The 21,169-nt window shown below is 36.6% G+C and overlaps 3 protein-coding genes across 5 annotated transcripts in view; all 3 read right to left on the minus strand.

The window, feature by feature from the left end:
* The window catches only part of LOC127515648 (C-type mannose receptor 2-like), a 65,370-nt gene that overhangs the window by 7,678 nt on the left and 36,523 nt on the right, over positions 1-21,169 (minus strand). The window contains exons 3-7 of the mRNA XM_051899528.1: positions 17,091-17,435; positions 16,562-16,925; positions 12,539-12,840; positions 8,605-8,859; positions 1,841-2,104 (exon numbers count right to left, since the gene is read on the minus strand). Of these exons, the coding sequence (XP_051755488.1) occupies positions 1,841-2,104; positions 8,605-8,859; positions 12,539-12,840; positions 16,562-16,925; positions 17,091-17,435 (1,530 nt within the window). The remainder of the gene's footprint in view (positions 1-1,840; positions 2,105-8,604; positions 8,860-12,538; positions 12,841-16,561; positions 16,926-17,090; positions 17,436-21,169) is intronic.
* Positions 379-19,848, minus strand: LOC127516508 (C-type mannose receptor 2-like). 3 transcript variants are annotated; one of them, XM_051901258.1, is made up of 5 exons: positions 19,710-19,848; positions 4,768-4,806; positions 4,319-4,675; positions 2,257-2,604; positions 379-2,104 (listed from the first exon to the last, which is right to left on the minus strand). In XM_051901258.1, exons 2-5 carry the CDS (start codon positions 4,802-4,804, stop codon positions 1,737-1,739), a joined length of 1,110 nt encoding a protein of 369 aa, XP_051757218.1. In that variant the 5' UTR covers positions 4,805-4,806; positions 19,710-19,848; the 3' UTR covers positions 379-1,736. The 3 variants fall into 3 exon arrangements, with proteins under 3 accessions (XP_051757218.1, XP_051757217.1, XP_051757219.1); XM_051901257.1 differs by lacking the exon at positions 19,710-19,848 and adding an exon at positions 4,978-5,135; XM_051901259.1 differs by lacking the exon at positions 19,710-19,848 and adding an exon at positions 13,196-13,284 and having other exon boundaries at positions 650-2,104.
* On the minus strand, positions 7,301-13,026 carry LOC127516515 (C-type mannose receptor 2-like). The gene is made up of 4 exons (XM_051901267.1): positions 12,988-13,026; positions 12,539-12,895; positions 9,025-9,369; positions 7,301-8,859 (listed from the first exon to the last, which is right to left on the minus strand). The coding sequence occupies exons 1-4, from the start codon at positions 13,022-13,024 to the stop codon at positions 8,501-8,503; spliced, it is 1,098 nt and encodes a 365-aa protein (XP_051757227.1). The 5' UTR covers positions 13,025-13,026; the 3' UTR covers positions 7,301-8,500.

The following is a 21,169-nucleotide window of genomic DNA, read 5'->3' on the forward strand; positions in this document are numbered from 1 at the left end:
TGAAAAAACGTTTATTAAAAGATCAAATTCTGTACACACCTTATTAATAAACCATACTATGTGCAGATGAGCATAATGACTTCAGCCTAGGTACACCTGAAACCCACTCAAAACCTACCCTTACACTTCAAAACCCTTTCAATCGGAAACCTACATACAACAAATCGGGTTTCTGGGGCGAAACAGGGATGGGGAGTCACCATAGATATATATACATATCTATGGGGAGTCACGAGGTGACGAATTGGGCACGAGCGTGGCTTCTGACGTCACATTTGGATGTAGCCGGAGATGGATGTCCACCGCAGACTGCCGAGAGCCATATTTGCTTAATTACGGTAGTTATGGTGTGAAGGCAGCATAAGCTCCTTATTTTGATTCAGTAGGAACTGTAAAATGTGGCTGCTGTTAATAATCGATAGAATACTAGAACCAATAGTGTCTACAACCTCTTTAAACAGTCGTGACGGGAGAACATCATGAAGTGAAGCAGTCGGCTTTAAATGCAATATAATATATTTCAACTGAGCTAAAGAAATTAAGTCAAATTTACTCAAGCAATGAGAAAGATTCATTATGTTGACAAACCCGCTTAAGATCATTTATTACTCACCCACATTTTATTTTTATTTTTATTTATTTGATATCTCATTTTAAAAGGTGCAACATTTTCCAAGATCTCTGAACAAACATTATTAAAGGAATTTACCAGTTCATCATGTCCTATAGAGGGCAACGTTGTAGACTCGATAGGAAGAGATAACTCAGTAGGACTGAAAGCAGCTGAGAACGCATTAGGTGTAGAGATAGTTAACACGAGACAAGAATGGAGGCTGATAACAGAACATTTGTTACAGATTAAACCTAATAATCATATGGTCTGAGATAGCTGTTTCTTCAACACAAATATATTCATCATTATCCCCAAAGAAAACACCAAGTCAAGTGTATGTCCATGATCGTGTGTAGGTCCAGAGACACACTGAGATCAGATAAAAGAATCAACTAAGTTCAACTATTCTTTGGTCATGAGTTTACAAGAACAGACATGGATATTAAAATCACCCATAATCAAAATCATAAAATTCACCAAGAAAATTCTTATTATAATCAAGGAGGCCTATATATATATATATATATATATCAATGCAGTGAGTGAACCACTCCTCCATGTTTTGTCCCTCTCCATTTATTCCAGTTTTTCTTTAAGAATAAACCATATTTTCATTTCATTGAGACACATATAGATGCTCACAATCACTTTTAAACAAGTAAAGATATGACTAGTGCAAAACAGGAGTGAGTAGAAGAAAGTATCCACACCACCAGAATCCCAAGATCCCATGAAATCAGTTGATGTGGATTGTGCTTTACTTTGATTTTCCTTTTAAATATCCAATACGCTTTATGCCAAATACTTGAACCATGATTTTCTACTTTCTATTTAACTGCAAGTACGTTTGATTGAACAGTCTGAGTTGAAGATATTTTTGAGTTGTTTTTCCAGAAAAGAACAACTGTAAAATTGAAATGTACAGTAAATGTAGCTTAAAGCCACAGATGAAAACTCATTTTGATTTCATGGGGTCTTTAAAATATATATAGTGCACACTGGTATTTTACACTTTTATATTAATTTCATTACACTGATATAAGCACATTATCTGATGAAAACATTACAAGTGTTTACCAGTTAAAAAAAAAAAAAGAAAAAAAGAACAACACAAACGTATCCTTCACTCTTCATATCTGCTGCAGATGAAGTTGAGTCTGTCAGTCTCAGGACGGCTGATCCAGCGCTGATCTCCTCCAGACTGAACTGCTCCAGATCTCACTGTACGCTCACACTCTTCCTCTCCTGTGCCGTTCCCTGGAGCCCAGTTCTGATAGCACACGGTGTCTCCGCTCACCCAGAGCCACATGTTCATGCTGCAGTAGTTGTGTAAACCCAACCACACCGCCTCAGTAGACGCCTGTTTAACCACATTCATCACACGACGCTGCATCTCTTCTGAATGAACCGAGACCAGATCCACATGATTCTGTCTGCAGTATCTCAGAGCTTCAGACCACGTCAGATTCTCTTTGATCAGAATCAGTTTATCTGGACACAAAACAAACCACAAGCAGAAACTAGAGAGAGACTGATCAAAAACAACATGCAGAACAAACACTGTGGAGGAATTTGTCATGTCAGACATGTAGATATCTGGAGGTGATGGATGGATTGTGTGTGTTTTGTGAGGATCTGCTCACCTTCATGACACACAAAAGGATATTGGTTGTTGCAAGAGACGTCTATCCATTGTCCCTGAGTGTATGGATAAATCGCTACACAGTTTTCATAACCTCCAGCATTATTAGGTTCACCAGCATACCAGTATCTGAATGAGGAGTTACTCTGATCTGACCACTGCCATGAGTCTCTGAACAGACCGATCCAGATCCATGATCCAGATAACTGATGATCACTAATGAACTTCTCAACCTGTTGATTCTCATTCTGGTTCCTCACACTGACCAGATCAGTGCGATTCTGTCTGCAGTAACTCTGAGCGTCTCTCCAATTCTTCATCTGATTAACAAAGACGAGTCCTGTGTTCGCTTTAAGAAAAACAAATGGAAACAGATTCATGAATCAGTTTGTTCATTATTCTTATGCTGCTTTATGGTTTGGATGTGAATAAGAGCAGCAGTGGAAACATCAGAAACACGTGTCATTCAAAGACTGTTTCTACAGCTGATGATATATTAAATATTCACAATATATTCATGATGATTTTGCTGATATAACATTAAGTATCATTTGTGAATTTTCTTGGTAATTTTATTGCAACTTTATATTTCTCCATCATGTTGAAAAGGCTCAGTAAGGTGATTTTTATTGGTGGGTTGGGAATTATTGACAGCCATAACTTAGTCCCGCCCCCAGAGTTTGATGTAACCTGTCATGTTCCACTTTAACACTGTGGACGGCTCGAGTGTATTCAAGTCATAGAGGAGTGTGTGTAACCTTGAAAACACCACACACACTATCACAGATATACACACACCTGTTAATGCACCACATTGAGTGTCTTGAACCTTCTATTGAATCAACAGTGACGGGACTATTAGACTTTTGTTTATTCTGACCGATGACCCGTGATGATCCCAATTAAGTCAGAACCAGAAACCGACTGAAGACCATGATGTTTTGTTACATGTTTCTCTAGAGCAGTGGTTCTCAAACCTGTCCTGGAGGACCACCAGCCCTGCACATGTTGAATGTCTCTCTATATCTGACACACTCACTTCAGCTCTTGCAGTCTCTACTAATGAGCTCATGAGTTGAATCAGGTGTGATCGATGAGGGAGACGTACAAAATGTGCAGGGCTGGTGTTCCTCCAGGACAGGTTTGAGAACCATTTCTCTAGAATACTTGATTCAGACACAAAGATCTGAATGAGAGAAACATCAAACAGATGAAGATGTTTCACTGCAGCTGAATATATTTGTTAACTAGTCCTAGAAATATGTCAGTAGAAAGTTTACTAAAAATGTTGGATTGAATAATATATACAAAAAATATTGTTGCAATATTATTGTTAGTGTTTGTCTTAGTCTGACTGTTTTTTTTGTTTTCTGTTTTTACGTTGTAATGGATATTGTGTCTGTGAGCTCACTAATATTTAATCTTGATGTTTTTACAGGCTTTACAAGCAATATCACACAGCTCAAGGTGTTCAGATGGTTTATTACAATTAATTAAAAAATAGATTTTTTTTATTTTATTTTATTATTATTATTATTATTATTATTATTATTTTTAATTACAATCTCCAAAACAAAATGACTGTATCATATTTTTTGTAAAAGGGTAACAAGTGAACAATAAAATCACACTGACAAGACAAGAGCTGAACTTTGTTCTCAGGAGGAGAGTTTTGTTCATAAATATGAAGATGTGGAAAGTTATTGTATGTCTATTATGTTGAAATTTTATGCATTCATTAATTCATTACCATTTACATTGGCCAAAACAATGGTTTTATAATTCTTAGTTCATAATTTGCAGAATACATTTTACAGAAAAATATAATTCTCTATGATCTCTAATGGCAGATTCCCACAGTTATCAACAACAAAAGATCAACATTCGCTCAATATCGGTTTATTTTCTAGACAGAAGTTGAAAGTGGACAAACATCCACAGTCCCCTATATTTATGACCAGATTAAAAAGTAGCAGAATTTAGTATTAGATTAAAATGTTGTACAGTATACAGTGTATCTTTTTAAATGAATGTTTGATGTCATTGTAGGAAACTGAACTTACTGTTGTTAGATGAACTGCAGATGAAAGTCAGGCTTTTACTGCATGGCCAATCATGCCATTGTCCATTTCTCATAAAACCACACTCATCTCTGCCATCAGGTTGTCCAGGTCCCCAGTTCAGATAGAGCGCAGGATCACCTGAAGACCACTGCCATTTATCAACACCCGTCCTCTGCAGCCCAATCCAGGCATGTCCATCATTCACACTCTTGTTCAGCTCAATCATGTCGTTCATGTTGTCAACGGTGGCCAGATCTGTGTAATTCTCTCTGCAGTATCTCTGAGCTTCAGTCCAGTTCTTCATCACGTTTATAAAGTGATACTGACGCTGAACACATTCAGATACGGAGCAGAGAGCTGTGAAAGAGAGGGTTTGATTTAATGCTTTTCATAACAGAGTCAAACCTGATGAAACTATAAACCATAAATAAAACAACAAACACACTCACCAATGAGAAGAAGAATGAAATATAGAGTTTGCTCCATTTCTGAGGAAGAAACACATTGAAAAACTCAGATAATCCCATATTCATCTTGAAATAAAACATGATCATGTAATTTAAAAAATAGCAGAACAACACAATTCACAATCATTCAGACAATATTAACATCTCAAAGTCTAGTTGTGTTTGAAGAATGAACATGTGAGTTGTTCTTACTTTAGAGGTCGTGTGTTTCTGTCCTGAGTCTGATGTTTCTGTCTGCAGCTTTAAACAGTGTGATTATTATATCTGCTCTCATCCCTCATTCATCATCACATCATTTGTGTACTGCTCTCAACTAATTTTCATAATTTTCTTCCTCCTTATTTGTATATTTTTCGACCTCTCGTTCTCTTTATTTGCATATTGACGTCTGTGTCAGTCTGTTGAAATTTTATAGAGGTAAAATAAAGGTTCATTGTTTTGTCTCTTGTTTCTTGTCCACTGTTGGAGATGTTGATGCAGTTATATCCTGACATGTGCAAAGCAGCATAAATAGATGCTGTGACTCCACACACTATAGGAACAAAACTATTTTAAAGGTGTAATAGGACAATTTCGGAGAGGCTAGCAATAGCGAGCTAGCTTTCAAAACATCCCAACCTCCTTTCAGAGCGTCTCTAAAAACACGCCTCCTCCAAAACACATGAACACACACACACACACACACACACACACACACTCACACACACACACACACTCAGCTGCTCTTGGCAAAGCGTCACAAGAGACGGTGTTATACTACCTCGTGTCTCAAAGCACATAACATTACAATAATAACTAGACAGAAAAGTTTAAGACAAACTTTGAAGTTGGCTTGAGAAAGCCTGATCAAAAAGTTTAAAATAACTTTGAGCAGCATAATCTCGTTGTTTTGATTCGGTAGGAACTGTAAAAGGTGTCTACTGTTTGTTTGTGGTGCTCCGTGACTGACGTCTGTCTACATAAACTCTGCATAGCATGAAAGTGAAACTGATGACGTATGATGTCTGCACAAACAGGGTGTGCTAGGGTATGTAAAGACATTCGCTGACAGGCAGTATATATATTTATTACAATACATTTAGACTGTTTAACTTAGTGATTGCTATCAGGATATGAGGAGACTTTCAACCAGTATGACAAAAAATATTTTTGCAGAGAATCACCATATTGCACCTTTAAATCTATGATTTTATTTTATTTTATTTTTTTATCATCGTGTGTGTGTGCTCTCACATACAGAAGAGGATTAGGACAATGATAATTAAAATAAAAAAACCCATCTTGAAATTAAAGTCATTATAAAGCGAGATTAAACTTGAAATACAAATTAAAAAAAAAAATAAATAATAATAATAATAATAATAATAATAATAAATAAATAAAAAGTTGAAATACAATGTTGAAAATAAAGTCATTAAATTTAGAGAATAAAGTCGTCGTGTTTAGAGAAAAAAGTTGAAATAAAACGTCGACAATAAACACAATTTTGAGAATAAAATTGTGTTTGGAGAAAAAACTTCTTACATTTCAAGAAAAAAGGTCAAAATAAAATGTTGAGGAAAAACATTACATTTTGAGAATAAAGTCGCTGCGTTTCGAGACAAAAACTTGTTAAATTTCAAGGAAAAAAGAGTCAAGAATAAACAAGGATTCGATCAGTGTCATATTCATTCCACACTGCTCCTAGAGATCATGACAGAGTTGGATCACTCAAGCTCGGCCTAGGCTATATTTTAGGCTTTCTTTTAATAACAAAGAAACACAGCTTTAGCTAATTATAACTGAATAATAAGTAGCATATGAACTCTAAAGAGAATTTGCAAGTGAAAAACAGTTCAATCTGCACGACGTAGGCCTACTCGCAAAAAAACTGGACATTCTAAAACGCTTAACGTGAAAAAACGTTTATTAAAAGATCAAATTCTGTACACACCTTATTAATAAACCATACTATGTGCAGATGAGCATAATGACTTCAGCCTAGGCACACCTGAAACCCACTCAAAACCTACCCTTACACTTCAAAACCCTTTCAATTGGAAACCTACATACAACAAATTGGGTTTCTGGGGCGAAACAGGGATGGGGAGTCACCATAGATATATATACATATCTATGGGGAGTCACGAGGTGACAAATTGGGCACGAGCGTGGCTTCTGACGTCACATTTGGATGTAGCCGGAGATGGATGTCCACCGCAGACTGCCGAGAGCCATATTTGCTTAATTACGGTAGTTATGGTGTGAAGGCAGCATAAGCTCATTATTTTGATTCAGTAGGAACTGTAAAATGTGGCTGCTGTTAATAATCGATAGAATACTAGAACCAATAGTGTCTACAACCTCTTTAAACAGTCGTGACGGGAGAACATCATGAAGTGAAGCAGTCGGCTTTAAATGCAATATAATATATTTCAACTGAGCTAAAGAAATTAAGTCAAATTTACTCAAGCAATGAGAAAGATTCATTATGTTGACAAACCCGCTTAAGATCATTTATTACTCATCCACATTTTATTTTTATTTTTATTTATTTGATATCTCATTTTAAAAGGTGCAACATTTTCCAAGATCTCTGAACAAACATTATTAAAAAAAATTACCAATTCATCATGTCCTATAGAGGGCAACGTTGTAGACTCGATAGGAAGAGATAACTCAGTAGGACTGAAAGCAGCTGAGAACGCATTAGGTGTAGAGATAGTTAACACGAGACAAGAATGGAGGCTGATAACAGAACATTTGTTACAGATTAAACCTAATAATCCTGTGGTCTGAGATAGCTGTTTCTTCAACACAAATATATTCATCATTATCCCCAAAGAAAACACCAAGTCAAGCGTGTGTCCATGATCGTGTGTAGGTCCAGAGACACACTGAGATCAGATAAAAGAATCAACTAAGTTCAACTATTCTTTGGTCATGAGTTTACAAGAACAGACATGGATATTAAAATCACCCATAATCAAAATCATAAAATTCACCAAGAAAATTCTTATTATAATCAAGGAGGCCTATATATATATATATATATATATATATATATATATATATACATATATCAATGCAGTGAGTGAACCACTCCTCCATGTTTTGTCCCTCTCCATTTATTTCAGTTTTTCTTTAAGAATAAACCATATTTTCATTTCATTGAGACACATATAGATGCTCACAATCACTTTTTAAACAAGTAAAGATATGACTAGTGCAAAACAGGAGTGAGCAGAAGAAAGTATCCACACCACCAGAATCCCAAAATCCCATGAAATCAGCTGATGTGGATTGTGCTTTACTTTGATTTTCCTTTTAAATATCCAATATGCTTTATGCCAAATATTTGAACCATGATTTTCTACTTTCTATTTAACTGCAAGTACGTTTGATTGAACAGTCTGAGTTGAAGATATTTTTGAGTTGTTTTTCCAGAAAAGAACAACTGTAAAATTGAAATGTACAGTAAATGTAGCTTAAAGCCACAGATTAAAACTCATTTTGATTTCATGGGGTCTTTAAAATATATATAGTGCACACTGGTATTTTAAATGCCCAAAGATCATTACAATGATATTAAAAAGACTCATATGATACTCTTCAGTTACAGAAATTAATTTCATTGTACTGATTTAAGCACATTATCTGATGAAAACATTACAAGTGTTTGCCAGTTAAAAAAAAAAAAAAGAAAAAAAGAACAGCACAAACGTATCCTTCACTCTTAATATCTGCTGCAGATGAAGTTGAGTCTGTCAGTCTCAGGACGGCTGATCCAGCGCTGATCTCCTCCAGACTGAACTGCTCCAGATCTCACTGTACACTCACAGTCGTCTCCTATGCCGTTCCCTGGAGCCCAGTTCTGATAGCACACGGGCTGTCTGCTCACCCAGTACCAGATGCCCACAGTGCAGGAGTGACGTAAACCCAACCACACCTCCTTAGTAGACGCCTGTTTAACCACATTCATCACCTCACGCTGCATCTCTTCTGAATGAACCGAGACCAGATCCGTATGATTCTGTCTGCAGTATCTCAGAGCTTCAGACCACGTCAGATTCTCTTTGATCAGAATCAGTTTATCTGGACACAAAACAAACCACAAGCAGAAACTAGAGAGAGACTGATCAAAAACAACATGCAGAACAAACACTGTGGAGGAATTTGTCATGTCAGACATGTAGTGTGAACTTTAAGATATCTGGAGGTGATGGATGGATTGTGTGTGTTTTGTGAGGATCTGCTCACCTTCATGACACACAAAAGGAAACTGGTTGTTGCAAGAGACGTCATTCCATTGTCCCTGATCGTTCTGATAAATCTCTGCACAGTTTTCATTACTTCCATAATTATCAGGTTGACCAGTCTTCCAGTATCTGAATGAAGAGTTACTCTGATCTGACCACTGCCATGAGTCTCTGAACAGACCGATCCAGACATCACCAGATATGAGACTATCACTGATGAACTGCTGAAGCTGTTGACTCTCATTCTGGTTCCTCACACTGACCAGATCAATGTGATTCTGTCTGCAGTAACTCTGAGCGTCTCTCCAATTCTTCTCCTGATTGACAAAGACGAGTCCTGTGTTCACTTTAAGAAAAACAAATGGAAACAGATTCATGAATCAGTTTGTTCATTATTCTTATGCTGCTTTATGGTTTGGATGTGAATAAGAGCAGCAGTGGAAACATCAGAAACACGTGTCATTCAAAGACTTTCTACAGCTGATGATATATTAAATATTCACAATATATTCATGATGATTTTGCTGATATATCATTCAGTAACATTCTTGGTAATTTTATTGCAACTTTATATTTCTCTATTATGTTGAAAAGGCTGATTTTTATTGGTGGATGGGGAATCATTGACAGCCGTAACTTAGTCCCGCCCCCAGAGTTTGATTGCTTGAATGGTGGGTTCATTAATGGTGCTTGCCAAAGGCAAAGCATCATTATTGTTCTCCTGCATACTTATTATTATTATTCTTCCACACAAAATTTCTGCACGCTACTCCTCCCGCAGCGTTTGTCATAGACCCACGAATGAGGTGTCAAATCGTGCGTATTATTGAGGAATGGTGTGCTGTGACGTTTCTAAGCGATCGGGTGTACGATGTTCGTCCGGCGGGCGAAAAATCCCATAGACTTAACATTGCGACGAACTTTGACGAGTCATAGCTCCTAACGAGGATTTCATAGAAACATGTGGGTTACCACGTATGAAGAGGCTGGCAGTCTCTGTCAGACCATACCTCAAAATGGGGTGTAAGTTGTACCCCTGGGGCGCAAGAGCTGCCCAAAGTTGCCCCATAGACTTACTATGGTGAAGCCGTGCCCATGAAACAGTGTGTTTTTCCTACTATGGTAAATTACATAGGGATTTTGTATTGAACAGAACTCTGGATCACAGTGTCATAGAGACAAGGGGGTGGGCTCATTTTACTGAGGCAACCAATCAGTCTCTCAGGATCATTGTAAAGCTATCAAGCCACGCCCTAGCAACCATGTAGAGCACCATAGCAACAAGTTCCATAGACTTCCATTGAAAAAGATCAAAGGAATATCTTTGGATAGAAGTGTCATAGGAACATGAGGGTGGGCTCGTTTGACTCAGGGCAGCAAACTGCCAATCACAAATCACCTTCAACACTTCATAGCCACACCCTAGCAACCATTAAGAGCTATCTAGCAACCTAAATCCAAAGAGGGATATCTTTACTTCTGAAAGACATAGAAGCATGGGGGTTGGTTTATATTGGCAAGCAGCCTTTGGAGTATCAACATAGGCAGGTGCCAAGCCACTCCCTAGCAACCAAACAGAGTACCCTAGCAACCGTTTTGCAAGTCCTATATCTCTGCATCGGAACATCGTACAGACATGGGGGTTGGTTTATATTGGCAAGCAGCCTTTGGTGTATCATCATTGGCAGCTGCTAAGCCACTCCCTAGCAACCTAACAGAGTACCCTAGCAACTGTTTAGCAATACCTATTTCTCTGCATCAGAGCATCGTAGAGACCTGGCGGTTGGCTCTTTTGACTCATGCTAGCAAACTGGACTTCCAACATGCTACACATGCTAGCAGTGAATAGCTACATGCTAATACCAATTAGCTTAGAGTTTAAACATTACACAAACAAGTCAAAATGTGTTAGCATCATGCTAGCAACATGCTAATCGTGTTAGCATCATGCTAGCAACATGCTAATAATGTTAGCATCTTACTAAAAACATGCTAGCGGAACCAAATAAATAAGAAACAAATATAAACTCGCTAATATTAAATACAGAACATTTATTAACAAAACGAATAAGACAGCTTGGAGGGACGACATACATCATGCTGATCTGTGCTGCGACTCTAATGCTGAATTGAGCAGATGCATTCAGTTTTTGATTGTGTCTGTTCTCTAACTGAACTAAATGATTTTTATTATTAAAACGATGGAGCGGTGCCGTAGATGAGTGTGTGTAACCTTGAAAACACCACACACACTATCACAGATATACACACACCTGTTAATGCACCACATTGAGTGTCTTGAACCTTCTATTGAATCAACAGTGACGGGACTATTAGACTTTTGTTTATTCTGACCAATGACCCGTGATGATCCCAATTAAGTCAGAACCAGAAACCGACTGAAGACCATGATGTTTTGTTACATGTTTCTCTAGAGCAGTGGTTCTCAAACCTGTCCTGGAGGACCACCAGCCCTGCACATGTTGAATGTCTCTCTATATCTGACACACTCACTTCAGCTCTTGCAGTCTCTACTAATGAGCTCATGAGTTGAATCAGGTGTGATCGATGAGGGAGACGTACAAAATGTGCAGGGCTGGTGTTCCTCCAGGACAGGTTTGAGAACCATTTCTCTAGAATACTTGATTCAGACACAAAGATCTGAATGAGAGAAACATCAAACAGATGAAGATGTTTCACTGCAGCTGAATATATTTGTTAACTAGTCCTAGAAATATGTCAGTAGAAAGTTTACTAAAAATGTTGGATTGAATAATATATACAAAAAATATTGTTGCAATATTATTGTTAGTGTTTGTCTTAGTCTGACTATTTTTTTGTTTTCTGTTTTTACGTTGTAATGGATATTGTGTCTGTGAGCTCACTAAAATTTAATCTTGATGTTTTTACAGGCTTTACAAGCAATATCACACAGCTCAAGGTGTTCAGATGGTTTATTACAATTAATTTAAAAATAGATTTTTTTATTTTATTATTATTATTATTTTGAGTTACAGTCTCCAAACAAAATGACTATATCATATTTTTTGTAAAAGGGTAACAAGTGAACACAATAAAATCACACTGACAAGAAAAGAGCTGAACTTTGTTCTCAGGACGAGTTTTGTTCATAAATATGAAGATGTGGAAAGTTATTGTATGTCTGTTATGTTGAAATTTTATGCATTCATTAATTCATTACCATTTACATTGGCCAAAACAATGGTTTTGTATTTCTTAATTCATAATTTGCAGAATATGTTTTACAGAAAAATATAATTCTCTATGATCTCTAATGTCAGATTCCCACAGTTATCAACAACAAAAGATCAACATTCGCTCAATATCGGTTTATTTTCTAGACAGAAGTTGAAAGTGGACAAACATCCACAGTCCCCTATATTTATGACCAGATTAAAAAGTAGCAGAATTTAGTATTAGATTAAAATGTTGTACAGTATACAGTGTATCTTTTTAAATGAATGTTTGATGTCATTGTAGGAAACTGAACTTACTGTTGTTAGATGAACTGCAGATGAAAGTCAGGCTTTTACTGCATGGCCAATCATGCCATTGTCCATTTCTCATAAAACCACACTCATCTGTGCCATCAGGTTGTTTAGGAGCCCAGTTCAGATAGAGCGCAGGATCACCTGAAGACCACTGCCATTTATCAACACCCGTCTTCTCCAGCCCAATCCAGACATGTTCATCATTCACACTCTTCTTCAGCTCGATCATGTCGTTCATGTTGTCAACAGTGGCCAGATCTGTGTATTTCTCTCTGCAGTATCTCTGAGCTTCAGTCCAGGTCTTCCTCACGTTTATAAAATGATACTGACGCTGAACACATTCAGATACGGAGCAGAGAGCTGTGAAAGAGAGGGTTTGATTTAATGCTTTTCATAACAGAGTCAAACCTGATGAAACTATAAACCATAAATAAAACAACAAACACACTCACCAATGAGAAGAAGAATGAAATATAGAGTTTGCTCCATTTCTGAGGAAGAAACACATTGAAAAACTCAGATAATCCCATATTCATCTTGAAATAAACATGATCATGTAATTTAAAAAAAAATAAATAACAAAATTCATAATCATTCAGACAATATTAACATCTCAAAGTCTAGTTGTGTTTGAAGAATGAACATGTGAGTTGTTCTTACTTTAGAGGTCGTGTGTTTCTGTCCTGAGTCTGATGTTTCTGTCTGCAGCTTTAAACAGTGTGATTATTATATCTGCTCTCATCCCTCATTCATCATCACATCATTTGTGTATTATTCTGAACTAATTTTCATATTTTTCTTCCTCCTTATTTGTATATTTTTCCACCTCTCTTTCTCTTTATTTGCATATTGACGTCTGTGTCAGTCTGTTGACATTTTGTAGAGGTAAAATAAAGGTTCACAGCACTCCACACACTATAGGAACAAAACTATTTTAAAGGTGTAATAGGACAATTTCGGAGAGGCTAGCAATAGCGAGCTAGCTTTCAAAACATCCCAACCTCCTTTCAGAGCGTCTCCAAAGACACGCCTCCTCCAAAACACATGAACACACACACACACACACACACACACACACACACACACACTCACACACACTCAGCTGCTCTTGGCAAAGCGTCACAAGAGACGGTGTTATACTACCTCGTGTCTCAAAGCACATAACATTACAATAATAACTAGACAGAAAAGTTTAAGACAAACTTTGAAGTTGGCTTGAGAAAGCCTGATCAAAAAGTTTAAAATAACTTTGAGCAGCATAAGCTCATTGTTTTGATTCGGTAGGAACTGTAAAAGGTGTCTACTGTTTGTTTGTGGTGCTCCGTGACTGACGTCTGTCTACATAAACTCTGCATAGCATGAAAGTGAAACTGATGACGTATGATGTCTGCACAAACAGGGTGTGCTAGGGTATGTAAAGACATTCGCTGACAGGCAGTATATATATTTATTACAATACATTTAGACTGTTTAACTTAGTGATTGCTATCAGGATATGAGGAGACTTTCAACCAGTAAAACAAAATATGTTTCGGTAGAGAATCACCATATTGCACCTTTAAATCTATGATTTTATTTTATTTTTATTTTTTTTATCATCATGTGTGTGTGCTCTCTCACATACAGAAGAGGATTAGGGTAATAATAATTAAAATAAAAAAAAACCCATCTTGAAATTAAAGTCATTATAAAGCGAGATTAAACTTGAAATACAAATTTTAAAAAAATAATAATAATAATAAATAAATAAAAAGTTGAAATAAAATGTTGAAAATAAAATCATTAAATTTAGAGAATAAAGTCGTCGTGTTTAGAGAAAAAAAGTTGAAATAAAACGTCAACAATAAACAAAATTTTGAGAATGAAATCGCGTTTGGAGAAAAAACTCGTTAAATTTCAAGAAAAAAAAGTCAAAATAAAATGTTGAGGAAAAACATTACATTTTGAGAATAAAGTCGTTTCAAGACAAAAACTTGTTAAATTTCAAGGAAAAAAGAGTCAAGAATAAACAAGGATTCGATCAGTGTCATATTCATTCCACACTGATCCTAGAGATCATGACAGAGTTGGATCACTCAAGCTCGGCCTAGGCTATATTTTAGGCTTTCTTTTAATAACAAAGAAACACAGCTTTAGCTAATTATAACTGAATAATAAGTAGCATATGAACTTTAAAGAGAATTTGCAAGTGAAAAACAGTTCAATCTGCACGACGTAGGCCTACTCACAAAAAAACTGGACATTTTAAAACACTTAACGTGAAAAAACGTTTATTAAAAGATCAAATTCTGTACACACCTTATTAATAAACCATACTATTTGCAGATGAGCATAATGACTTCAGCCTAGGCACACCTGAAACCCACTCAAAACCTACCCTTACACTTCAAAACCCTTTCAATCGGAAACCTACATACAACAAATAGGGTTTCTGGGGCGAAACAGGGATGGGGAGTCACCATAGATATATATACATATCTATGGGGAGTCACGAGGTGACAAATTGGGCACGAGCGTGGCTTCTGACGTCACATTTGGATGTAGCCGGAGATGGATGTCCACCGCAGACTGCCGAGAGCCATATTTGCTTAATTACGGTAGTTATGGTGTGAAGGCAGCATAAGCTCATTATTTTGATTCAGTAGGAACTGTAAAATGTGGCTGCTGTTAATAATCGATAGAATACTAGAACCAATAGTGTCTACAACCTCTTTAAACAGTCGTGACGGGAGAACATCATGAAGTGAAGCAGTCGGCTTTAAATGCAATATAATATATTTCAACTGAGCTAAAGAAATTAAGTCAAATTTACTCAAGCAATGAGAAAGATTCATTATGTTGACAAACCCGCTTAAGATCATTTATTACTCATCCACATTTTATTTTTATTTTTATTTATTTGATATCTCATTTTAAAAGGTGCAACATTTTCCAAGATCTCTGAACAAACATTATTAAAAAAAATTACCAATTCATCATGTCCTATAGCGGGCAACGTTGTAGACTCGATAGGAAGAGATAACTCAGTAGGACTGAAAGCAGCTGAGAACGCATTAGGTGTAGAGATAGTTAACACGAGACAAGAATGGAGGCTGATAACAGAACATTTGTTACAGATTAAACCTAATAATCCTATGGTCTGAGATAGCTGTTTCTTCAACACAAATATATTCATCATTATCCCCAAAGAAAACACCAAGTCAAGCGTGTGTCCATGATCGTGTGTAGGTCCAGAGACACACTGAGATCAGATAAAAGAATCAACTAAGTTCAACTATTCTTTGGTCATGAGTTTACAAGAACAGACATGGATATTAAAATCACCCATAATCAAAATCATAAAATTCACCAAGAAAATTCTTATTATAATCAAGGAGGCCTATATATATATATATATATATATATATATATCAATGCAGTGAGTGAACCACTCCTCCATGTTTTGTCCCTCTCCATTTATTTCAGTTTTTCTTTAAGAATAAACCATATTTTCATTTCATTGAGACACATATAGATGCTCACAATCACTTTTTAAACAAGTAAAGATATGACTAGTGCAAAACAGGAGTGAGCAGAAGAAAGTATCCACACCACCAGAATCCCAAAATCCCATGAAATCAGCTGATGTGGATTGTGCTTTACTTTGATTTTCCTTTTAAATATCCAATATGCTTTATGCCAAATACTTGAACCATGATTTTCTACTTTCTATTTAACTGCAAGTATGTTTGATTGAACAGTCTGAGTTGAAGATATTTTTGAGTTGTTTTTCCAGAAAAGAACAACTGTAAAATTGAAATGTACAGTAAATGTAGCTTAAAGCCACAGATGAAAACTCATTTTGATTTCATGGGGTCTTTAAAATATATATAGTGCACACTGGTATTTTACACGTTTATATTAATTTCATTACACTGATATAAGCACATTATCTGATGAAAACAGAACAAAAAGTGTTTGCCAATTAAAAAAAAGATAGAAAAAGACTAAATGAAAGTGAAAGAACAGCACAAACGTATCCTTCACTCTTCATATCTGCTGCAGATGAAGTTGAGTCTGTCAGTCTCAGGACGGCTGATCCAGCGCTGATCTCCTCCAGACTGAACTGCTCCAGATCTCACTGCAGACTCACACTCTTCCTCTCCTGTGCCGTTCCCTGGAGCCCAGTTCTGATAGCACACGGAGTCTCTGCTCACCCAGTACCAGATACCCAAAATGTGGGAGTAACGTAAGCCCAAGCACACCGCCTCAGTAGACGCCCGTTTAACCACATTCATCACCTCACGCTGCATCTCTTCTGAATGAACCGAGACCAGATCCGTATGATTCTGTCTGCAGTATCTCAGAGCTTCAGACCACGTCAGCTTCTCTTTGATCAGAATCAGTTTATCTGGACACAAAACAAACCACAAGCAGAAACTAGAGAGAGACTGATCAAAAACAACATGCAGAACAAACACTGTGGAGGAATTTGTCATGTCAGACATGTAGTGTGAACTTTAAGACATCTGGAGGTGATGGATGGATTGTGTGTGTTTTGTGAGGATCTGCTCACCTTCATGACACACAAAAGGAATCTGGTTGTTGCAAGAGAAGTCATGCCATTGTCCCTGATCGTTCTGATAAATCTCTGCACAGTTTTCATTACTTCCATAATTATCAGGTTGACCAGTCTTCCAGTATCTGAATGAAGAGTTACTCTGATCTGACCACTGCCATGAGTCTCTGAACAGACCGATCCAGACGTCACCAGATATGAGACTATCACTGATGAACTTCTGAAGCTGTTGACTCTCATTCTGGTTCCTCACACTGACCAGATCAATGTGATTCTGTCTGCAGTAACTCTGAGCGTCTCTCCAATTCATCGTCTGATTGACAAAGACGAGTCCTGTGTTCACTTTAAGAAAAACAAATGGAAACAGATTCATGAATCAGTTTGTTCATTATTCTTATGCTGCTTTATGGTTTGGATGTGAATAAGAGCAGCAGTGGAAACATCAGAAACACGTGTCATTCAAAGACTGTTTCTACAGCTGATGATATATTAAATATTCACAATATATTCATGATGATTTTGCTGATATAACATTAAGCATCATTTGTCAATTTACATAACATTTATTAACAAAACGAATAAGAGCTTGGAGGCACGACATACATCATGCTGATCTGTGCTGCGACTCTAATGCTGAATTGAGCAGACACGTTCAGTTTTTAATTGTAGTGTCTGTTCTCTAATTGAACTAAATTATTTTTATTATTAAAACGATGGAGCGGTGCCGTAGATGAGTGTGTGTAACCTTGAAAACACCACACACTCTATCACAGATATACACACACCTGTGACGGGACTATTAGACTTTTGTTTATTCTAACCGATGACCCGTGATGATCCCAATTAAGTCAGAACCAGAAACCGACTGAAGACCATGATGTTTTGTTACATGTTTCTCTAGAGCAGTGGTTCTCAAACCTGTCCTGGAGGACCACCAGCCCTGCACATGTTGAATGTCTCTCTATATCTGACACACTCACTTCAGCTCTTGCAGTCTCTACTAATGAGCTCATGAGTTGAATCAGGTGTGATCGATGAGGGAGACGTACAAAATGTGCAGGGCTGGTGTTCCTCCAGGACAGGTTTGAGAACCATTTCTCTAGAATACTTGATTCAGACACAAAGATCTGAATGAGAGAAACATCAAACAGATGAAGATGTTTCACTGCAGCTGAATATATTTGTTAACTAGTCCTTAGAAATATGTCAGTAGAAAGTTTATTAAAAATGTTGGATTGAATAATATATACAAAAAATATTGTTGCAATATTATTGTTAGTGTTTGTCTTAGTCTGACTGTTTTTTTGTTTTCTGTTTTTACGTTGTAATGGATATTGTGTCTGTGAGCTCACTAAAATTTAATCTTGATGTTTTTACAGGCTTTACAAGCAATATCACACAGCTCAAGATGTTCAGATGGTTTATTACAATTAATTAAAAAATAGATTTTTTTATTTTATTATTATTATTATTTTGAGTTACAATCTCCAAACAAAATGACTATATCATATTTTTTTGTAAAAGGGTAACAAGTGAACAATAAAATCACACTGACAAGACAAGAGCTGAACTTTGTTCTCAGGACGAGAGTTTTGTTCATAAATATGAAGATGTGGAAAGTTATTGTATGTCTGTTATGTTGAAATTTTATGCATTCATTAATTCATTACCATTTACATTGGCCAAAACAATGGTTTTATAATTTGCAGAATACATTTCACAGAAAAATATAATTCTCTATGATCTCTAATGTCAGATTCCCACAGTTATCAACAACAAAAGATCAACATTCGCTCAATATCGGTTTATTTTCTACACAGAAGTTAAAAGTGGACAAACATCCACAGTCCCCTATATTTATGACCAGATTAAAAAGTATCAGAATTTAATATTAGATTAAAATGTTGTACAGTATACAGTGTATCTTTTTAAATGAATGTTTGATGTCATTGTAGGAAACTGAACTTACTGTTGTTAGATGAACTGCAGATGAAAGTCAGGCTGTTACTACAAGACCCATCATGCCATTGTCCATTTCTCATCATAACACAATAATCTCTGCCTTCAGGTTGTCCAGGAGCCCAGTTCAGATAGAGCGCAGGATCACCTGAACACCACTGCCATTTCCTCTCCAGCCCAATCCAGACACGTTCATTATTCACACTCTTCTTCAGCTCGATCATGTCGTTCATGTTGTCAACGGTGGCCAGATCTGTGTAATTCTCTCTGCAGTATCTCTGAGCTTCAGTCCAGGTCTTCATCACGTTTATAAAGTGATACTGACGCTGAACACATTCAGATACGGAGCAGAGAGCTGTGAAAGTGAGGGTTTGATTTAATGCTTTTCATAACAGAGTCAAACCTGATGAAACTATAAACCATAAATAAAACAACAAACACACTCACCAATGAGAAGAAGAATGAAATATAGAGTTTGCTCCATTTCTGAGGAAGAAACACATTGAAAAACTCAGATAATCCCATATTCATCTTGAAATAAAACATGATCATGTAATTTAAAAAATAGCAGAACAACACAATTCACAATCATTCAGACAATATTAACATCTCAAAGTCTAGTTGTGTTTGAAGAATGAACATGTGAGTTGTTCTTACTTTAGAGGTCGTGTGTTTCTGTCCTGAGTCTGATGTTTCTGTCTGCAGCTTTAAACAGTGTGATCATTATATCTGCTCTCATCCCTCATTCATCATCACATCATTTGTGTACTGCTCTCAACTTATTTTCACACAATTCACACACACACATTTATTTGTATAGCGCTTTTCACAATACATATCGTTTCAAAGCAGCTTTACAGAGAATGCATGTCAACATTACAATTTGGAGAATGCAGTTAGCTAATAATGTAATAATTTAGGCAATTAATATACAATCACTGTTAGCAATTTAATTGAAGGTAGAAGCAAAGAGCTCCTGGAAAAATGAATTACATATTAACAATAATTAGGATATATAGAAGTTTGCGAATGTGCGTGATGATCCAGATGTTGCATCTTCTTAAGTCATCGCAGGAGTTGGCGCCGTCTCTTCCAAAGTTTTAGTCATCTGAGGTCTTCTTAAGAGGCTGGATCCAAACTGAAACTGACGTACTCTCTAGTCACCTTGGGACGGGCGTCCCGAGGTAAAACAGAAAAGCAAATGGAGAATAATTAGCATAGCTGCTGTTCATAACAGTAAGCAAAGATAGTCATGTGCAATTGATCTGATATGAGATGGATTATGTGAATGCTTGGCTGAAGAGATGTGTCTTTAATCTAGATTTAAACTGGGTGAGCGAGTCTGAGCCCCAAACATTATCAGGAAGGCTATTCCAGAGTTTAGGAGCCAAATGTGAAAACGCTCTCCCTCCTTTAGAGGACTTAGCTATCCTAGGTACAACCAGAAGTCCAGAGTTTTGTGATCTTAAAGAGCGTGAAGGATTGTAGGGCGATAAAAGGTCAGTTAAGTACACAGGAGCTAAACCATTTAGAGCCTTATAGGTCATTAGCAGTACTTTATAATCGATACAGAACTTAATAGGTAACCAGTGAAGAGATGCTAAAATTGGTGTTATATGATCATATTTTCTTGACCTGGTAAGAACTCTAGCAGCTGCATTTTGTACCAATTGTAGCTTGTTTATTGAGGAAGCAGGGCAACCAGCTAGTAATGCATTACAGTAATCTAGTCTAGACGTCATGAAAGCATGAACTAACTTTTCTGCATCAGAAACAGATAACATATTCCGTATCTTAGCAATGTTTCTGAGGTGGAAGAAGGCTGTTTTTGTAACATATGAAATATGATTTTCAAAGGACAAGTTGCTGTCTAATATAACACCCAGGTCTTTAACTGTCGAGGATGGAGTAACAGTACATCCTTCTAAATGCAGATTGTAGTCTGAGAGATTTTCATATTTTTCTTCCTCCTTATTTGTATATTTTTCCACCTATCGTTCTCTTTATTTGCATATTGACGTCTGTGTCAGTCTGTTGACATTTTGTAGAGGTAAAATAAAGGTTCACAGCACTCCACACACTATAGGAACAAAACTATTTTAAAGGTGTAATAGGAC

The sequence above is a fragment of the Ctenopharyngodon idella genome, chromosome 7 (assembly GCF_019924925.1).
Source record: "Ctenopharyngodon idella isolate HZGC_01 chromosome 7, HZGC01, whole genome shotgun sequence".
NCBI classification, from domain to species: Eukaryota; Metazoa; Chordata; class Actinopteri; order Cypriniformes; family Xenocyprididae; genus Ctenopharyngodon; species Ctenopharyngodon idella.